General features: G+C 36.1%; 1 protein-coding gene across 2 annotated transcripts in view; it reads right to left on the bottom strand.

Moving 5' to 3' along the window:
- NEGR1 (neuronal growth regulator 1) overlaps positions 1-14716 on the bottom strand; it is a 904198-nt gene that overhangs the window by 182913 nt on the left and 706569 nt on the right. For both annotated transcript variants that reach the window (XM_037826916.1, XM_037826917.1), the window contains exon 5: positions 6166-6286. In XM_037826916.1, coding sequence (XP_037682844.1) covers positions 6166-6286 — 121 coding nt within the window. The remainder of the gene's footprint in view (positions 1-6165; positions 6287-14716) is intronic.

Below are 14716 nucleotides of genomic sequence, written 5' to 3'. Positions count from 1 at the left end.
CTCATTCAGCACTCCACACTTGAAGAGTTAAGTCTATGTTAGTAAAATGTAAGTTCTGCACATTTTGTAAGACCACCCTGCAGAAAACTGCTTTGAAAATCAAATATGCTATACAAATGTAATGTATTCATATCACTTACATAAATACATTGCATGAAAAACAGCAAAGAAAGAGTATTATTGAAGACATGGAGAAATATTTTTTAATTTATTTTGGGGTTTTCTTGAAAATAGAAAGTGGGAAAAAGGCCCTCCCTCCCATATTCCTTCAAATGGTGAATGCTCACGTGAAATGTATAGCCTGCCTAGAATGTCAGGCAGTAAATGTCTAGTAGAATAGGAAGGAGGAGAAGAAAGGTCACTCCACCTCATTATGATTTCTCAAGTTCATCTCAACTATGTAAAGTCAAGAATGAAAAACCATTCTCTAGATTGAAAACCTAATATTAACCTGACTAAAAAGGTCATGATGCCTCTGTGTAAAGTGAACATGGCAGACTCTAACCTGGTTGGTTTTAGGCTTTTTGTTATCCACTCAATGGTACCTGCATCACCATTTGTGTGCATCTGTGCATGCATGTTGTGTGCACATTGATAATTAACGCTTTGCAATATGGTAAAATGAAAATGGTCATCAAATACTCTCTGCAGCAGTAGTGTAGACTGTACAATCAACAGGATTCTGAAATGAGAGATGTTCTATCAAGATATTCGTTATAAAGAATGACAATATAAAAAAATGCATAGGCTAAATTTGAAATAGATTGCTTAACAGATCAAGGTATTATAGACCCTCAACATCGAATACAAAGTAATCCAATTTTTAGGTACACGTTAGTTTTTAACTGATGTATTCATAATTTTTAATGTATTATTAATTTATTTGTTTTTAATTTTTGGAGGTAATTCACCTCCTTTGTGGTTTTTGCATCTCTATATTACATTACAATGGAGGATTAAGAAAGAAATACTCTTGTGATTTAAGAATTCTTAAAAAAGCATTACTGCAACTGGACACTTTGCTTGAAAAGAAGTAAAGCAAGTAAAATACTATTTTAAAAGCCTGGAGTAGTTAAACTTGTCATGAGAAATCAGAAGGTATGACTTTCTGGGTTTCAAGCTTGGAGTTGAGGAAATCCAGAAAAAGAAGAGGAAATTCAAATAGGCAAGCACATAACACATTTCTAATCTAAGACAAGATGGTAGTGTTGTCTCCACTAAATGATGCAAAACACATGTTTTTACAATACCTATTTAAATGCCAATCCATTACATCTTAATTAGGATTTTAGGCTTAATCTTAAGTGAATGTACTATTTTCAAGCAATAGATTAATTTAATTTAATGTAATGTCATCAAAAACACCACTTATCTAATAGTACTTCAGATGTTTTGAAATTGTCCTTTCATTTATTTAATAACTACCTCTATTCTTATCAACCTTCCTTATTATATAAAAAAAAAAAGTTTAAATTTTTGGCTCACTATAACATTGAACCTTGACCTCTGATTTTTCAAATACTTAAATATATATGAGACAACATTAAATCTATTAGAACTGTCCCTGCCAGGTGCATTGAAAGAAACTATAGTGTTGAAAAAGATCATCTTACAAAAGGGTTAATATTTTAATAATTTATATACTTTTAGTCATCCCTTCATTCTTATTTTAAAAATTCAACAAATTTAAGGCCAAATAGCTAATATTTCTAGTAAAAAAATGCATTAGAACTTCTATGAGAGAGGTAGTGTGACAGCCATATTTGGAGAGGGCATCTGATTATTCTCATTTCTTGGTATCCATGCCCCTGTGTTAACCCCTCCTACATTTAATAGAGGTGCCCTTTGCAGCCTATAAGATTTTGAAGAAATGACAGAGCCTGACATGTGATACTAGGTCATAAAAGATATGGTGGCTTCCACATTGCTCTCTCTGGGGGAAGCCAGCTGCCATGTCATGAGGACACCCAAGCACCTCTGTGGAGATGCCCACATGGCTAACTGAGACCTCCTGCCAACAACTAGAACTAACTTGAGGACATGAGCGAGCTATCTTGAAGGCAAATATTATAGCCCTAGGCAAACACCAGGCAGCATCTTGATTATAATCTTATGAGAAAGCCTGAACCAGAATCACTCAGCTAAGCTGCCTCTAGATTCCTGACCCATAGAAACTACTTGAAATAATAAATGTGTTTTTTTTTTCAATATAAGCTGATAAATTTGGGGTTAATTTTTTTTACCCGGCAATAGATAACCAATAATAACAATATATGCGGTGGAAAGAACATGGGCTGACAAATCTAAAATGTATTCCTGATGGCAATCAAAGGTGAGTGATTATTCCCAACATGGACATGTTCTCAATCTTAATCTGCTTGGACATGTTCTCAATCTTAATAGACTCATTAAAAATAGGGCCTTTGAAGGTGTCATTTTTAGTTAAGGTAAGGCCCAACTTAATGAGGATGGGTCTTAATCTGGATTACTGGTGATCTTATAAAAAGAATCTGGAAGTCACAAAAGTGAGAAAGGAGAGGACATCACCATCATGGGATGGTAGGCAGATATACAAACCAAGGAACCCCAAGGAGATATGGCAGTCACCACCAGAATGTACAGACTCCAGGAGAAAGCAAATCTTGCCAATGCCTTCCTTTTGGACTCCTTCAATCTCAGAACTGTGACCCAATAGTTCCTGTTGTTTAAGCCAATCTATTGAATGGTATTTGTAATAGCAGTTCAGGCAAACTGATACAGTGCTCTTGGATGAATTATTAAACCTTGGTGTCTCTCACTTCAGTCATCAGTAAGTTGAGGATAATAAAGCTTACAGACTTCAGAAGAATAAATGAGATAAAATAATTTAAAGCCTCTAGAAAGTGGTTTATCCTCAGTATTTGTTTTCTTCTTTTCTTCAAATTGTGCTTAATTTTAAAGGGTTTCCTTGAAGGTGATCTTTTAAAGGTGTTCAAAGTTGATTATTCTTAATACATGGAAATGTTCTTTGTAGGATGCTGAGGAACTGGAAGCAGATAGAGAGCTGGGTATGTTAAGGTACTCTGTTTTTTTGTTTGATTGTGTTTTGTCTGTTTGTTTTAGCTTTCTACATGAAGGTCTGGCTTTCAAGATCTTGTTTAATAAGAGCTGGATTTTTACCAATATGCCCTTAAGTAGAAGTGAGTAGACTGACTGTGTAAAGTTTTCTCTGAATATTTTTTGTAAACCCCAAGTGTAAAGTTCTCTAGGAAATATAACTTTTAAAATCTTGCAAAAATTCTGCCCTATATTGATAGGGTCTCTGACAGTTTCATGCTCTCATTTTGGGACTTTGGAGGTCAAGTAAACAACTTTGAAACATGTTATATCTACTTTTGCTTTGTGTCTATCTTGATTCCATTATTTTTGTGTCCTTGGCTTAAAAAATTGGGAATTTATAAGTGAGTGTTTGTGTGTGTAGTCTCTTTTTAGCCAATCCATAACTGACCTGAACTTTTTTTTTTTTTTACCCTTGGCATTTAAACTGATATTTAAAATTACTTTTGATAAACTCTGAAGGTCTTTCACCTATTCTATTGCCATAACATAGGGCTTAAAACCATGGACTCTGAATGAAGATCTGCAAGACTTCCTGACTTTAAATCACTGCTCTGTCACTAACTGTGTGAACTTGGGAAAGTTTCTTAATTCTGTGCCTTGGTTTCCCTAAGAACAAAGTAAGCTTAATAATAGTATCTAGCTGATAGGTTTGTTATGAGAACAAAATGAGTTAATATTTGTTAAGAGCTTAGAACACTGTTGAATAGCAGGTGCTTGTTAAATAGTCTTTCATTTTGGTGAGGTAAATATTTGAATATTCTGGGCTCTGAAGCTAGCATGGTAGATCCACTTGGTGCATGTAATGCCCACCGTTGAACAGCCAGAGTCCTCTTGTCTCTGGTCCCTGTATATACCACACTTTGCTTTATTAAATTTTGAGAGGAAATTAGATATGCCAGTGATATTTGAGAATTTGGATATTTCCTCAAATATAACTCCCCAAAATGATAAATGTATACTCTACTGTGACAGATACATTGGATTTCCATAGCCCTTAGCTTTTCCTTAGATGTGTGAGTATGCTGAGGGCAGGGGTCATTGGTTGGAGAGAATCAGTCTACCTTTTCCTTTAGAGCAGTGGCTCTAAACCCCTTTGAATATTTAATACAAGTCATAGTACATCTCCCCAGTTGGAAAAAAAAATCACTGGATGTATGATTATGGGCACCAATTGGCCCTTTGTTATATTTGCTATAGGCTGGAAAGTAGTTGAGGATTACTACTGTAGCCTTTTTGACAATGGTTGCTAAATTTAGAAAGGGGAAGAAAGGAGAGAGAAAAAAAGGAAATCTGAGACATCACATCACAAAATATTGGAAAGAAAATGGCCTTTAACAAAGGATCTATCACATGGACTACTAGGAATAACTCTGTTAGCCTTCAAGAAAGGAATGACATAGATTTAAAAAAGTAACATAAAAGATATGTAAAATGGTCTAAGGCAGTGTATTTAAGCTATAATTTCTGGAGAACTATGGGATACAGGGAGTCCCTACTAGGGTGTCCTAATGGGGGAAGAGTTCTGAGCAGGTGGAATTGAGGCTCCATTCACCCTACGTCTACCAGAGAAATGCTACTTTCATAAATATAATTTCTTGGAATTCCTAATAAAAATTATATTTTAACTAGTGGTTCCATAACTTAAAAAGGATTGAGATACACTTTTCTGAATGCTTGTCCCTAAAGACAACCATAAACTGAAAACTTTTCAATCTAGATTGGTTCTCAGAATCTCAGAAAGCTTATATTGGCAGACATACAGTATGGTAGGGTGGGACTAAGGTGAGAAAAGAATAGTTTATAATTCTCAGTGTATAAAAATCCCTGGGGACTGCCATGAAGTCACAGGAACAGATTTAAAATTAGCAAAAATAGTTAAAAATTGAGCACCCCAAGTTGTTTAAGAGGTTGCATTTGAAATATGTGCAAACAAAAAGGTTTACGTAAAATCAGTTACTCAAGATAACTGAGATAGTTATGGGAATAGCATTTATTGTTCAAGCTGATGTTGAAGAGGGAGCACATCACCTATACATCATCTTTTGACTCTAATAGCTGAAACAAAGTCTCCGGGTGTATCACTTCCATCCTCATCTTATTATGGCAATATCTAAGTTCTTATGTGATTTCATCATTTTCTTTTCAGGCATTTAGCTGCAATTAGTATGACTAAAGCAAGTAAACCCTATACTTACATTTTAGAAAGCTTTAATTTGCCAATATACTGCTTTTTAAAATTTAAAAATGGTAATTTCATTTGGTTCAGCCTAATATTTTCTTAAATATATCCCTTCCTAGCTTTGAAATCTGCATCACGTTTTCCAGTTACCCCACAGGGGTCCCAGGCTTCTCTGATGGCTTGATAAGAGCAGCTGAAGAGGTTTGCATGACCTCTACTACTTACTGGCTGATAGTAAAGAGAAGGTAGCTAGGTACTGTCTTCCCTTGTTCAATAGCTCTTGCCAAGTCTTCTGGGGATTCTCAAGGGTGATCATCAAACAGAGCTGAAGTTAGAGTAGCTCTAAAATCTCCTTGGTTAGTCCTTTCACCATGTATTTTATCTCTTCTAAAGCCCCTTTAGTGGTAGAATATCTAAAACAAAGTGTCCTATAAAAAAATTTTAAATCCTCTTGCTGGAGAATAAGACAAGTGACAGGACTGATGCTTATCAAGGCAGGCAGGCTGAGACAGCAGCCCGGATTGCTTTTGAAGTGCTCTCAGGGAAGCTGAGCCCAAGCCCTATAAGAGCCAGTTTACTTCCCAAGTAAATACAGTTGCCAGAAGAGAGATGGTGTGCTGGTTCAGAAAGGAAGGGAAAGAATGAAATGCATCCGCAATTGGGGATTTGCAGGCATTTCTGAGATCATATAACCCTAAATGGACATTTCTTCTGGATGTTATTAGCTTCTCATCCCTCCCACGTGGGCTCCTTCAGTTTGCCTGCCCACGAGGAGGCTGCTGAGAATCATTCAAGCCAGTTAAAGAAATTGCTCAAAGTAAATATCTGAAACACAAACACATTAGCTTGAAGTGCTTGAAACACAGTAATAATCACAAAGTCCTTACTTCTTCTCTCCTTTGTACCATTCAAAGGCCGGAGGCGGCACACCTGCACCTTCACATCTTATCAACCCACTGCGTCCCGGGGCCACCGTGCCGGATTTAATTTCCTGAATTGTAGGAGCAACTGAAAAAGAAACAAAAAAAACCTGATGGGTAAATTTAAAAAAAAAAAGAAATTCTTCAGCAGAAATATCGCACACATGTATTTTTATTCCTTTTATATTCAAAGCAGTCTTATGCTTGATAGGCCAATGCATCACATTTTCAATGTTTTATGCTTCTAATACAAGACTAGTCATTTTCAGCTTCATTTTTCAAGTTGGACAATAGATGAATGTTCTCATAGAGTACAGAGTAAATGTAATACATTTTGGCCTTGCTTCCTATTGGAAAAATAGCATTGGCAAGGGGAACACTTCATTTATTCTCCAAACCACACTACAAGAATAGCTCTCATCTATTGAGTGGCTACTGGAAGCCAGGCACTGAGCTAGTCCCTGCTGTTCATGATTTTCTCACAGTAATACTGTAAGCTATATGGCTTTATCCTACTATAACAAATGTGGAAACTGAAGCTCAGAGTAGTTACGCAATTTGTCTAAGATCACACAGCTTCTTACCTCAGAATTTGATTTGCAGGCATGCATGTTGACTTAAAGCCTGGGCTTTTCCAATAGCCTGTGCTATTTTTTTGCTCACTCCCACCCCTTTGCTGAATGCCTTTCCTCCCATTTCCACAAGTTCAAGGCCCATTTCAGATGTCACTGTTTCAATTATTTTCCTTGTTGCTCTAAGCTCAAACTAGCTTTCCTTCTCTGAGTAGTTTATCTGACTCTCATACCATATACTTTTTGTCTTGCATTCTAATTGCATGTGGGTATGGTATATCTTCCTTGGCAGCTCCCTGAAGGCAGGTAAATATCTAATATATCTTTGTACTTTCAGAAATCAAACCACAGTGGCTGGCACAAAGTAATGATTAAAAATCATTAAAATTTTTTTGTAGCAGAGTTATTCATCAAATAGTTATTTATTTTCACAGTATAGTTATTCACCAAATAGTTATTGAGCCATTTCTACCTGCCAGGCATTTATAAAGACACAAAGCAGTCAAAGTCTCTGACATGCTGAAGCTTACATTCTAGATGGGGAGGGGGTGGAAGGGGTGGGGTGACAAAGCATAAGCAGTAAATATAAAAAATGCGTTAAATAGAATGCTGTATAATATTACAATTTAAGAACTTATATGGGATAAGATGAATTAGGGTAAGGAATAAATTGCCATAGGGTACTCTGAGTAGTTCTCATTGGGAAGGTAAGATTTGAGCAAAGACTGAATACAGATGAATGACTTATCCATGTGGTTATCTGGAGAAATAGCCTTCCAGGAAGAGGGAAGGGCTTGCAGGAGGCCCTTAGTTTGAAGCAAGATTGGTTTGTTTGAGAAAAAACAAGATCAGTGTGGCCAGAGCAAAGGGAAAGAGGGGGAGAGAAGCAGAGATGGGGCCAAAGAGGAGCAAAGGATGGGAAGATCAAGTAGGGCCTTGAAGACCATTTCAAGGATCTGACTTTTACTCTGTGTGAAATAGAGAGCCACTGTAGAGGAGGAACATGATCTCACCTTTGCTTTAAAAGCATCACCTTGGCTGCTGTGTTGAGAAAAGACCATAGGGGTTCAGGATGAAAGCAGACGGACTAAGTATAACACCATTGCAGAAAGTCAGGCAAGCGATGTTGGCAGGGCATAGCAGTGGCAGTGGTGGAAAGTGATTGTGTTTGGAGGTTATTGTAAAGATGAAGCCAACAGGATTTCTTGACAGATTGAGGTGGGATGTAAAAAAAAAAAAAAAAAAAAAAAAAAAAAAAAAAAAAAAAACAAAGGAGAGGAATCAAGGTGGCATCACTTGGCTTCAGTAACTGGAAGGTTTAGAATATCCATTGACCGAGATGGTTGACTGAGACGGAGAAGATGCTAAGTAGAAGAGTTTTAGAGGGAAACAGTAGGAGTTGTATGCCTGTGTCTTTTCATAAATATTTTCTTTTTTTAACCAAGTTTTTAACATACAACATATTTTAAATAACACGATAAGAAAGAGTTCAACACAACAGGAACCTTGAAAATGCAAATTCTAGTTCATTCAGACAAATGACCTGAGTAATTGTTCACTTATATATATTGCTGGTTTCTTCGGAAGGCAATAAAAAGAGGACAGGGTTTAATGTTTTTCAATATGCAATGAATATGAAAAATGTAAATGCTCTTACAACAGAACATTGTCTATCCTTTTAAAAATGCCCTAGCAAATACATCATTTTCTATTAAGGGTGATGCTTCACTTTGAAATTATAATACTTCTATTTCTCTGGGGTGTTTTTATTCTTAATAGTAAAGTTTCAGTTTATACTTTTAGGAAACAAAGCTTTGCAAATAATATTTTTATTAAAGTGCTTCTAAATAATTTGGTGAAACATAATGAAACAATGCCTAAAATCAAAAAAAGTTTAAATGAGAAAATGCTATGAGAGAAATATGTATAAATATATAAGTATAAATACATAAAATATCAGAAATTATTTGACAATTTTTAAAACTTCTTAAAATAAAGATACATGAGCCCCTATAAGGGCAATAAAATATACACAAGGCATCTATAAATAAAAAATTATTTGTCATTATCATGATACTCTTTTGCTTCTGAAAGATATAGGTAAAATTGCATTCTCACTCTTGTTCTCACAGGCTTTCATCTCTGTCTCTCCCTGTCACACTAAAAGGCCATAATCTTTTATGAAACCCAGCTATTATTGAAGATGAAATAACTATATGCAACAGGAGATCCATCTTAAGCTTCTATTGATAACCTGGTTAGTTTAATTACCCTCGTTTGTCAAGAGGGCCATGACTCATTACAAACAAAACCATGAAACCCGGAACATTGCCTGAAAACCCAGGCATAATGAACGTAAATAAAAATCAAATTTGTCATTAAAAGGCTTTTATGCACTACAGTGTGCCTATGGCTTAACACTATGTACCTTGCCACACAAGTTAAAGGGACATGATCCTGTTATTCTTGGATTTACAGGCTGCTATGATGGACATCACAATTGAAAAGATGCCTAAAAAGTCATATAGGGACCTAGACAAATAATGTATAAAAATTAAGAATATTATATTCAAGAAACAGTCCTAAAAGCATATAGTAGTGAATTAAAGGGAGATGGGCTGTTGGGTAATCAACACCGAGAGGGGATTCTTGTGTAGGATGTCATTTTGTGGCTTAAATTATAAACTTAAGCCTGGAGTTTCTATTGATCTTTTCTGAGGACATGAATGAACACACACATTCATATTACAGACTGATTTTCCTCCTTTGGAAATGACTATCCAAGAGGAAGAGGATTCAGCCACTTATTTCTTCTTCATTCCTTTATCAATTCAACAAATACTTATATCAGGGACCACATTAGTGGGAAACTAAAAAACAATTAATGTTACTGCCCCATGGAGTTAATACTCCTTTGGGAGTGTGTGGACAGGCTGTAAATGAATAATGCTAGGGGATGGCAGGAGCTAAGATGGAAAAATAAAGCAGAGTAAAAGAAAAGGGAAGGGCAAGATGTGTTATTTTATATGGCAAGGCCACAGAGGTCCATGCTGATAAGGTAATACTTGAGCAGAGAATTGAATGATGTGAGAAAAGGAGTTTCTGAGTGTCTGTGGGAAATTATTCTCATAAGAGGAAACAGGGAAGGCAAAGGCCTTGAGGAGGAAGTATGCTTGGCAGATTTGAGGAAGCAGAGTAGTTATTGTGGCTTGAGCAGAATGAGTAAGAGGAAGAATTCAGAAGAGAAGGTTGGGCAAGGAGGCTGGGGCCCAGACTCTGTAAAGTCTAATAGTCCATGGCAAAGGCTTTGTATTTTATTTAAGCGGATGTGGCAGTGGAGATTTTGAGCAGGGGAGTGACGTGATTTGATTAACATTTGATAAAGATTCTTTTGGCTGCTGTATGGAACACAGACTACAGAGAGGAAGGAGAGGAAGCAGACCAGCTAGGAGGAGTAATCCTGGGGATTATGAGAAAGTCCCTGACCAATCTATAAAGAAGGCAGGAATTGAGAGAAAATTTAATTAAATAGATCATTGGTCATACTGGACTTGAGTCAACTCATTTTTGTTAACTGGCAATGACTGGGCATTTTTAGTGAAAGTCCAAGTTTACACTATTCTGAACCCTACTTACTTTGCCTGTATAAATAAAATAATTCTTGAGCCACATTAATTTCTTGTTACACCCAGCAGGTTTATTTTCTATGCTACAGTATTTCGCAGTGACTGTGATGTCCACATTTGCCTTATGAATCTTATAGCACACAGCATTTCCCAAATTTATGTGACCATAGAGAATTGCAGAAGGTTTTATTTTGGAGTTTATTATGGACCTAATATTTCTTGGGACATATCCTGGGTAGGTTGGATTGTTGGATTCGTGGATCTCTTAGGTCTATTCCACATCTTAAATCATGTGAAACACAGCTTTTAAGGTGTACAATTGTCACTGGTCTAACAGGCTTCCATGTGCTCATCAGTTATAAAAAAACTCACAAATTTCACACACCAAACGGAAATGGTCACTTAGTTGCCGGGAATAGATATACTTCACACCACTTATGACTAATTAAATCTCCAACTATAGCTACAACCATGAAAATTATAAATATGCTTGGTCCCATTATACAAAAACATTCATTTTCTGCTAAAATGTTCCATGTTTTAAGAAATCATATTAGATCCTTTCAGGGAAAAGCAACCAAATGATAAAACGTGATGAATGCTACCAGAGCCTGTATTTTTTACTATCATATTCTCTTCATTGCTCTTTGAATTTTGGCCCTGAATCAGCTGTGTAAGCTGTTTTTATAGGGAGTGGGAGTATAAATGCATGCATCTACATGCATGTTTGTCTCTGGAACTCTTTTTCTCTTGATGCAGATAGTTTTTGTTCTTCTCAGATGCAACTTCTTTTAGTATCATCAAAATAGCAAGAACGGTGACTGCTTGAGCTACTCAAATTCATGAACACAATGGCATCCTTTGGAATAGATTTATGTGCTCTGTGAAATTTAGGCACACCACCCTTTTGTCAAATTGTAAATGGCTGTGAGCTGAAACAACTGCACAGTGGAAAAAACATCAATTTCAGAGGAACATTACTAGACAGATGTGGGGAAAAGCAAAGGGCAGATGTTGGGAGAAAGCCAGCAGTGAAAGGGTCATCAAGGGGTATTTAACACCTATGTGATTAGATGCTCATAAAAAAGGAATGTTCTCATTTACGCAGTGGGATTATTTCCTTTTATTGTTTAGCCAGTCATTTCAGGATGAAGATAATTAAAGGTTCTTCATCCAAAACTCCCTGCCTTGCAGGTGCAAGCAACAGAAACGCTGCAATTGGCACCGAATAAGCCTAACCAAGATCCAAGTTTTCTCAGTTACATGACAATAGCCGCAAAGACTTTCCTCCTCTCTTGCCATCCTCAATGGGAGCTGTGGATACAGGTAAAATCTTATTATCAAATAATGAATGAATCCAATAATTACCATAATAGACTTACTAAGTTTAGGTAGTTGAAATAAAGCTTTACAACTTGAATGGCAAGAGAATGTGGTCACCACACTGCCCCTTCCTAATGGACGATGATGAAGATACCATGTTAAAATTACTGAAACAATAAAGAAGAGTGCCTAGTGAGGAGTGGCAAAGAGAAGGAAATCAGTCCTACAGAAACTACATGGGAAAACGCCATGATGGTTAAGCATGTTGAACTTGGTCTAGATTCTAGAATTTGTGAGCTACAATAATGAAGCCCTGGTCCAAGGGGAAGGCTTTGGAAAAATTTTAAGGTTTCTAGTACCTGCAGAAAATATATCATACAGCAAATGCACAGTACACTATTGTAACTTATGAGGATGATGATAGTTGTTAAGATTTCTTTTTTGAAGATGGATTTGAACTCAGGGTGAGAAATAATGAGAAACTTTCAAAAGGGGCTGTTAGATTTCACAGAAATGGGTCATGAGGGCGAGAAGCTCCTTCCATGGAAGCAAATATGCCTTTGCCTTATGGACTAATTTTACCTTAAAAGAAGCGAAGAGCTCCATGTTATTGCTAATATAATCTTTTTAAAGAAAGAACTTATTTAGTCAGATTTCTTTAAAAATCTAACTACCCAAACATAATTGAATCATAATCTTCATGACCATTTAAGACCATTAAAGGACTTTCATATTGAATTAAACTTCTTTTCAGCTTTCACAGGGGATGAAAATGATTCATTTTGTAGCATACCTCAAGCTTTCACAATCTTTATATGTGAAATAGCATAGTAAAAAGGCTCTGTGTTGCAGTTAAACAAAATTGGCTCTAACAGTCACTATCTGAGTTACTTAACCCATCCAAAGCCAAGTTTTTTCATCTGTAAAATAAATAATATTTACTTCACAGAATTGCTGTGTAGACAACATAAAACAATTCATGAAAAGTGCTTAGCTTAAAGCTCTGCACTGTTAGCAGTCAATAAAAGCATTAGCCATTATTAAACAGGAATTATTACAATGAATAGGATATCATAACTATGCTTCCTTTAAGAGCATGGGGTAATGATAAAATATGGATAGAAAAGGGAACTTTTTTTTAATTCACTGCCTTGATACTGCAAGAATGTCATTAATTTAATTAAAAGCTGGAGAAGTGTATCACTTTTTACTTTCCAAGAATTCCATCTATACTCTGCTTTCTTTAGTTGAGTTAACCGAGAAAATCTTCTGTGAAAGGCAGATGCAGTAGTCCTTGTACCTTACTTTTCATTGACCACAAAGTAAGAGGATTGTGTTCAACAATGTGAGAGAAAATGAAAAGTGTAGCAGTTCAAAGGTGTTCTTTCTAGAAAGACGCAATTGTGATGGTGCATTCTGTGTTCGGGCATATAAAAGATCAATGTATTCAATCAGTTATACATATGCTCAGATCAATCTAAGTGGAATTTCACATGTAAACTTGACTTTAATGGTTTTATTACACATCTAGTATCTAATATGACAGTGTTCTAAGTGGTGATCTTTGATTCCTCTATGTTTTTAGAGGTGCAGGAAAAGCAAAATTCCTCTATGTTTTTAGAGGTTTTTAGAGGTGCAGGAAAAGCAAAATATTTTCTACAGGATCAAAAAGAACAATATGATGTCTGCTTTTAGGGGCATTAGTAAAGGTGCATGCCCCCTCCCCAACCACCACAACAATGAAATATCTATCTGCCCAGTGATTGAAACTACAATATAAGGAATTCCCTTCCTCAGCAGTTTAATGCAGTTACAACATTTAACTTTCAAAGCTATTATTAGTCATTTATATCGTGGTGAAAATCATCTGGTATTGTGTTGATTATGTGTGTGTGTGTGTGTCTGTGTGTGTGTGTGTCAGAGGTAGTTGGAGGATGGGTGGATGGGTTATTGGTGACAAGCAGAAGTAGACCAAAAGCACATTAAGGAAAGAAAGAGTTACATAATGAGGAATTTGTTGGTGCTTAGGCAGAATCCATTCATGTAATGCTTTTGGCAAGGGTCAGTACTGGTGAAATTACAGCTTGAAGTAGCTGTCCCCTTCTAATCAGCAATGCTCACTCCAATGATGCATCCACTGTAAAATGTCTGTGATTTATTGGGCTACCAGCTGCATCAATAGGAATTAAATGGTTCACTGTTTTCTTAGCTGTTCACCAAACCTTCTTTCTTTAGATTTTATTCATGATTTGATCTCCTCTCTGTTGTCAGTCATGCTGAAATTATAGCTGTATGTGATTGATTTAGATATACTGGACAAGTTTGCAAGAATTGTGGAGCTGGGATTCTCTGAAGGCATCTCTATTCTCAGCATGTACAGTCTTGTAGCAAAAGTTGCCCTTCAGTACAAATCTTTCTTTAAATATTTGAATTAATTCTTTTCATATTGAAGCTATTATAAATTTCCTGATATAAAAATTATTAGTTAGTGAATCTTTAAAAAAATAAAGATTAAAAGGTTTTGGTGTTTCTTTTAGATTACCTGTAAAACAAGAAAATATTCTTGGAAATTTTTTCTCATGGGGAAAAATTTTCCAGTTGCTTCTATTAATTGTCATAATTTAAGTCATGGTACACTTTTAAAGACTAATGTTGATCTCTCAATGCATGAATGAACTGGATTTGTATATAAATTCAAGATTCTTGCAGTCAATCAGTGGAAAAAATGACAGCAGTAAAGGTGTACTCAGTAGAAGATGGGGATAGCAATGTGCCTCACTGGAGCACATTGTCCTCTGGCCTCAGGGCACCTTTCCCCAGGGACCTAATATTAAATCTGAAGGCACCGGGAATCCTTGAGCTGGTGTGATTTCTGCCCACTGTAGAATAATCACTGGGTCAGATTTCTTTGTTGACTGAATGGTTTATTATTTCTTCCTGTTTCTGTGGCCTTCAATAATCTTAAAATAGAACATTGAAAAAGTTGATTAAAATCCA

This window comes from Choloepus didactylus, chromosome 2, assembly GCF_015220235.1.
Source record: "Choloepus didactylus isolate mChoDid1 chromosome 2, mChoDid1.pri, whole genome shotgun sequence".
Classification (NCBI taxonomy): domain Eukaryota; kingdom Metazoa; phylum Chordata; class Mammalia; order Pilosa; family Megalonychidae; genus Choloepus; species Choloepus didactylus.
Note: the sequence above shows the minus strand (reverse complement) of the source record. Positions and strands in the feature narration are given on the sequence as shown.